The 7,541-nt window shown below is 34.0% G+C and overlaps 1 protein-coding gene across 1 annotated transcript in view; it reads right to left on the bottom strand.

Moving 5' to 3' along the window:
* Nucleotides 1-7,541, bottom strand: part of LOC111089322 (nuclear respiratory factor 1-like) — a 20,267-nt gene that overhangs the window by 11,579 nt on the left and 1,147 nt on the right. Inside the window, exon 2 of the mRNA XM_022401604.1 lies at nucleotides 4,312-4,491. Coding sequence (XP_022257312.1) covers nucleotides 4,312-4,483 — 172 coding nt within the window. The 5' untranslated portion in view covers nucleotides 4,484-4,491. The remainder of the gene's footprint in view (nucleotides 1-4,311; nucleotides 4,492-7,541) is intronic.

Genomic DNA, 7,541 nt, shown 5'->3' with positions numbered 1-7,541 from the left:
GATATAAAAACTTCTCTTTATAACAAACGGAATATTTACTTCACCCTGTGCTAAATAAATCCTAGATATAAAAACTTCTCTTTATAACAAATGGAATATTTACTTCACCCTGTGCTAAATAAATCCTTGATATAAAAACTTCTCTTTATAAATAAACGAAATATTTACTTCACCCTGTGCTAAATAAATCCTTGATATATAAAAACTTCATCTTTGATAGGTTTTTATATAGCAGAAATTTAGGAGATAGTTATGCCTATGTTACCAATTGAATTCAACTAATACGGAAACGGGCAATCAAAAGAGGAAGTATTATAGGAGAAAAAGTAGAATTGGACTCGTGTAACTCACGAAATGTAGAGAAATCAAGTGTGACCGACTGACACTTGGCTTTTATGATTATGAATATAAATACTAGCCAATATGCATTGCATGTGCATGCATGTATAAAACTCATGCGGTTACAAAATACAGTCCATGCACCATTCCAGTAGAGTTCAGAAGTCCTTCCAATCCTGTGTTTACAGACTCTCTATATAGTTACAGGGTATGAATATACTAGCTATAAATATATTACAAACATATACATAACATGTGGTATGTTGATCACCATACATCCTAGTGATCATACATACAGTACCACTATCAATGATAACATTGTGGCAATGATATCAGGAGCAATAGTCATCCAATCTACATGAAGCCAATCTAAAGGTTGTTACTGTTCCCAAGAAAGCATCATACACCAACTACATATTTCATTAAACTAAACTGTTTCAAATAGGACAGTATTGTTATTATACACATTTCCATGATGGACATAAAAAACTAAAGAAACAAGATTATTAAAAATTGTTAATTTAAGTTTTTAGACATGGAATCAAAATAGTGATTTGTAACTTGAGGAAATAAAATCAACACTATGTCTCAAACCTTGAGCTTGTTTGTTTACTTTTTTTGCAATTGCATTTGCTACCATTTTGTTTCTGTAACTTTTTGAAGATCTCTTTTCCCCCTTTTTAAATCAACAATTTGTAATAATCTTGTGATATTAACATTTGGCCTCCAATCCACAGATGACACTGGTTTGACTATTGTCCAATCAGTGTGAAGAATTACTAGACTGATGTCACAAAAAATTGGTTTACCTTCATGAAATAGCAATTCAACAAGATGTTAAAATAACTGGCTTTCAGGGTTGAATGAAAGGAAAAAACCCACCAAAAACTAGGCTACTTGACTTAACAGAAAATGTACACAGGGAAGGGCAGTGAACAAATAAACTAACCCCAATGGCAAAAGGAGATAAGGGCATGACAGGTGAATGAGGATACAAAGAAAAGAATACTCTATATCCACTATCATCATCCAAAGGCAGCAACAGCTGGGCCAACATTTTGTCACAGTAACTGTAGGGCTTTTTAAACTTTAACTTGCACATCAAAAATTGTTTCTAGGTAAATAGACTTATAGTAGCACCTACAAAGCAGTATAATAATGTATAATATATTACATGTGTAATATACTTACTTATGGTGAGTATAAGTGCCAGTGAACACTTGTTTTTTGGGAATCATAAAGAAGTGCTTGTAAATGATTAATACTTTAAATAAATCATAGTAAAATTAGCACAAAATTCAATCTCAGAGCACCCATTTTTCAAATTTTCCTAGGGGCATGCCCCCAGAACCCTCCTAACACTGGCGCTATTCTGAGATGCCTGACCAATCCAAAATTGCTTCCTCCACCCCTGAGTAATAAGGAGATCTCCATAAAAATATCAAAAGGACGTATCTCCAGGAAAAGATGAGTCAAGACACCCAATTTCTTCTGAACCACAAAGAGATGGGAGTAAAAAACTGGGGAAGTGTGATAAATGATTTCTACTTTCCTTTTGGAATGAGATTCGAGACTTCCTGATCCAGAATGGATTAGAAGTACAAGGAAAGGTATTAAAATCAGACTGAAGGATATGTCAAACCCAAGAATTCCACAAAAGAGCCAATGATCTGAGACAGCTTCCAACAATCCAGATGGGAGATTCATCCAAGACAGAAGAGAGTCAGTGAGTGAATTAAGAAGCATCCACTTGCTACATCCATGTCTGGTCAATAGGTATGGTACAAAAGGAATAATTAGAAGTAACTGATGCCTACCAACAATCCAGATGGGAGGTTCATCCAAGACAGAAGAGAGTCAATGAGGGAATTAAGAAGCAACCACTTGCTACATCCATGTCTGGCCAATAGGTATGGTACAAAGGAATAATTAGAAGTAACTGATGCCTACCAACAATCCAGATGGGAGATTCATCCAAGACGGAAGACAGTCAGTGAGTGAATTAAGAAGCACCCACTTGCTACATCCATGTCTGGTCAATAGGTATGGTACAAAGGAATAATTAGAAGTAACTGATGCCTACCAACAATCCAGATGGGAGATTCATCCAAGACAAAAAAGAGTCAGTGAGTGAATTAAGAAGCACCCACTTGCTACGTCCATGTCTGGCCAATAGGTATGGTACAAAGGAATAATTAGAAGTAACTGATGCCTACCAAGAAGTAAATGAGGGAGGGAGGCAAGGCAGAATGGTGAAAAAGCTGACTGTCTTGAAAGAAATGACTACCAGAAGTAAGTTAGTATGCTAAAACCCTAATCAACCCCTGCTGGTATGCTTTTCCTGAATGAGAGACAAGTGAAAATCCTGCAAAGGTAAATAAGGATTAGTATGCTGTAACAAAGCATGACAGCCTAAAGTATCAACAGAAAATAACAGATACGTGGTAATAGAAACTACACATATGACAAAGTTTGTGGCACAGAGGGCAGAAAACTTACAACAACTCAAGGTTGAAGGCCAAAAAAAAAAAAATCTATCGGTCAATCCCAAGTAGAGGAAGATAACCATGCTAAAAAACTATTGACCTTCAGCTTATTTACAAGAGCATCAACAATGACCCAAATAGCAGGAAAAGTTGGAAAATATATAGATTATAGAACCGATTTACCCAACATGACACAATCACCCTCAGGCATGATAAAAGTTAGTTCAAGAGATAAAACATTAAATATATGAGAAGAAGAGAAATCAGATAAGCAGAAACTTTTTTTTGGAATTAGGGTTAACAGATAATCTCTGTTATTCACAAAATGAAGGCAAAAGGCCTAAAGATAGTTTATGATCATCAAAATGAGAAAAGATCAGATGTTTTGCCATTAAGCATTTACATGAAAATGAAACCTGTCAGGCATACCAGCAGACAAAACAGCCAAACTCATTGATCGTTATTAAGGGCTGACAGTACAGCTGTGGATGAAATCTGTCAGGCATACCAGCAGACAAAACAGCCAAACTCATTGATCGTTATTAAGGGCTGACAGTACAGCTGTGGATGAAATCTGTCAGGCATACCAGCAGATAAAACAGCCAAACTCATTGATCGTTATTAAGGGCTGACAGTACAGCCGTGGAATATCCATGCATGCTAGAGGTAGACAAAATGAATAAGACCTCCAACAGTTGCAAAATGTCCAATAATGGTTAAAACTGTAGCAACCATAGTTAACATTGGCTTCAGAATTCACAGTGAGTGATGGTAATAGTTCAAATGTCAATAAGGAATTCAGCATTTATGGGCACAAAATTAGGGTTATGTACATTCTCCTATTGCAGGTGTAACACTGGAGAATTTTAGGTAAGTTAACATATTCTTCTCGCATGGTTAGTCACATGGTTGTTGACAGCATGAGAGCTGAAAGCAACTGAACAAGAAAAGGCTTTTAGTATTTCAGAGAGAAGTCTACCTGGTTTGAATTATATAATTCTTGCTTATAAAATAATTCCAGTTTTTTCAAATCAACAATTGTGTTTACAGTTATATACTAAATCAGTGATTCTCAAACATTTCAGGTTCGTGTACCACTTTTTGTTTAATTTTTAAAAATTACAAACCTAATTAAAAAAAAAAAAGATAAAAACCTAGTAACAAATATTTGTATTTTTAACACTTACCCATTAATGCAAATGAAGAATATATGGTACCATTTTTGTCAATTCTAATGGAAAAAAATACTGGCGAGCCTATGCAAGTAGAGTGTGAGTCTATAAGTGAGGAGATTAGTATTGTGGAAAGCTCAGATAGGGCTTATTACAAATTTTATGATTTTTTTATATTAATTGTGTCACGTACCATCGACATTAGCTCCACCTACCACAGTTTGAGAATCCCTGTAGTAAATTATTGTATAAAAATATCTAATTAACCAAAATCTTCTATACTAGAAATTTTTTCTTTTATCAGGATTACTTACCCGCAGCAGCCAACTGAGCAGTGACATCATCACCTACAGTGGAAGAAGAGAGAAGGTCAGAATCATCAAAGGAATGGCTTTCGGGGGATGAAGATCCAGAGTTCAATGATTCACTTCTAATCATGTTATGGTTGATGGTAGAGTTAATGGCAGAGCCAAGATTGGCTGTCATGCTCAAGGCTAGCAGAAAAAAAAGTCATTACAAATGTGCCTGAAAAAACAGTTAAAGCTAACTGTTTCAGATGCTGGCAGAGAAAAACAAATCTGACAGCTAAAAGTTAAATAAAATTTACAAATTAAAAGATGTTTTAATCATGCAATTAATTGAAAATTTTGAGAATAATGCTGGTTCCAAATATTACCTGCCAACAGTGTAAAAATATTTTTATTTATATCAGCTAACAATGTAAAAAATAATTTTATTTTTATAACTGATACCTTTTTTTTACATGACATAATTCAACAGTTTTATGAATAAAGCACTGTAACAACATTTATATATTTTCTAACAGCTATAAATCAATGTTTATTAAGTTTAAAGTACATTTCTTTTATAAAAGCTGTTGTTTTACCAAACTTGTCATAGCTATACACTAATTTTGTGATGTTAAGTAATTTTTATAGTAATAGCACAGTATTTTTCATAGAAACAGCCTGCATGTAGCAATTAGATTTAATTTAGATATACTGGTTATTTTTAATATGAATCATTTCATGTATTGTCTTGAAGCGCAGATGGTTAGAAACCCGTGTGGAAGTAAAAATTTCATTATTTACAGGACCAACTTGGGTTAGCATAAGTGGGAAAGTTGTTGTTCACCCAAAAATTCCATAGAACAGTTGTTTATTTTGGAAATAAGGTTATACTAAACAATTCAATGCCTTCCTTAATGTAAAGAGCACAAGAGACTGAAGACAATACTCTATATGTGACCTATAATATCTTTAGACTTGTATTCAGTATTTCCATAGATGCAACCTAAAATACTATTTGTCCTACTACTAACAACAGCACATTGTTTGAATGGCTTAAGAGACTGATCAACCAGAACACCAGGATCTTTTTCTTCCATAATACTGTTGAGGTTATTCCCATCAAAATTATAATTTAAAATATGATAACCATTACCATTTATTTACCCAACTCAACAATTAATCTAAATACAGCAGCCCGAAACAAATCAGAAATGAGCCTTCCTTTAACATCCCTCATGAACCTTACTCCAATCCTAAACTTTTGATAACTCTTAATGTTGGATGGGTCTAAAATTCCATGTCTCTCCTCATCTACTAACCAAATCCCCCTCCCATTGGCTATCGAGAGCCCATCCATTCACTTCCAAGTGGTTTCATGCATTCTTGAACTCCTTTTAAACTTTCCCTTACAGTACTTGTTTTCCACAGAAAAAGTGGCACCCAACAAGTTGTAGTCCAATGACCCCAAGGACAGGCTTTGTTGGTGAGAGTGGAAGAATGCAGTTGTTAAAAAAGATTACAGGAAAGTGTTAGTGGGTTAACCCTACAGCTTAGCTGGTAGAACATCTGACTACTATGAGAGAGGTCCTGAGTTCAAATCTCAAGGAAGCAAAAAACATTTGGGTTATCACACCAGGATTGGGCCACATTTGAGAATTGTAAGTTATTAATTCTCAGGAGGCTTGGAGAGATACAGTAAACTTTACTTGCAGAATGTAGTTAATGGTAGATAAGTTAAAGATGTCTTTAGGGAAGACTGATCTATTAGAGAGGAAAACAATAGATTAGAAGTAGAAGTTAAGGAAGCAAGACAGGAAGTAGTCATAGGGTAGAGAGCTTTGGGGAAGGTGAGGAAGTGCTGTGTTTAAAATAACACAAAATAGAAAAAAAAAACGTATGGCTTTAGGTTTACACAGACTATCTCATTAAGCATACCAATAAAGCTACTTGTAATAAAGCATTTAAAGTCTGGAACAAAAGCTTACTTGCCAGATGCTAAGGTGAAAGACATTACAGAACTCGACAACTACTTGCCGCTACCAACAATATCTCTCTTTTTCTAGTGCATTATTTAAAATGGAATGGTTGCTTATAAAATACAAATAACTCCTTCTGAGTTTTAGGGATGGAAACAGGTGTGTGTGTTTTTTTTTTTTTGCTCTCAGACTAGAAATGGTAAGGAATTACTCTGAAGGTATCAAATGAAAGATTATCAATGATATGCTCAGAGCAACAGATGAGTTGGTTGGGATAATTTCTAGGGTAAAGGTTAATTATACACAAGAGTTGGGCTTTATTTAAGCAGGTTAGATAGCAATTTACATAGGACAGGTAGGGCTAAGAATAGATTAGATTTTGAGCATAAAGTGTATCTGATTAAAAATAAGTATAGCACATTCAAGGTAAGGCTAAAGCTGAAAAGGAAGACTAAGGTATAATAGAAATTACTCAAAGTGGTTAGAGAGCAGTGATAATAGGAATTATTTTAAAATTTCAGATTATATGTTGTTTAATAATGGTAAGCTTTTAAGAGTGGGACAGAATGGCTTTATATAAGGAATAAGCTAGCTTCCACCTATTGAAACTGAAAAAAAAAATTATCTGTATGGGTTACAATCAGGGTCTTTAATTGGCAACTACTCAGCCCACATGTTCAGACAGGATGCGAATAAAAATCTAGATAATATTATTAACAACCTTTAATTTTACACACATGCTGATTAGATTTGTATGGATTCAAGAGATTTCTTGAATGATTCACGACATTTTTCTGTATCACATGGTCAGAGAGACAACCAGGACTAAATAGTCCCTTGTTATCTCTGTGCTGTGTTAACGAGGAAATGAACATGACTGAAATCTAACAGTCCCAATCTTTACAAATAAAGAAATAATTAAACTGACAATTTTTTTTATAAATTCCACTTGTGAAAAGACATGCAATAATTGTTACAGATTCCAGGAAGAAAATTTATCCATCAAAACAAACGTTAATTAAGTATTTTATTATATCATTAAAGATAAAATTGATCAGTCTAATTACTAGACTACTTCAAACCATAAAATTTTCAAAACTTTGTTCAACAGACCATGGAATTTAATGAATGCTTGACAGATTAAAAGATATTAACTCCAAAAAATAAAACCTTTTTGTTGGCTATCTAATAAAACCATCTTCATTTGCTATTTTCAGTAGTTTTCATCCAAGTTTAACACTCACCAAAGAGATTGTACATTTCCAACAAAATAATTTT

This window comes from Limulus polyphemus, unplaced genomic scaffold (genome assembly GCF_000517525.1).
Source record: "Limulus polyphemus unplaced genomic scaffold, Limulus_polyphemus-2.1.2 Scaffold5886, whole genome shotgun sequence".
NCBI lineage: Eukaryota > Metazoa > Arthropoda > Merostomata > Xiphosura > Limulidae > Limulus > Limulus polyphemus.
Note: the sequence above shows the minus strand (reverse complement) of the source record. Positions and strands in the feature narration are given on the sequence as shown.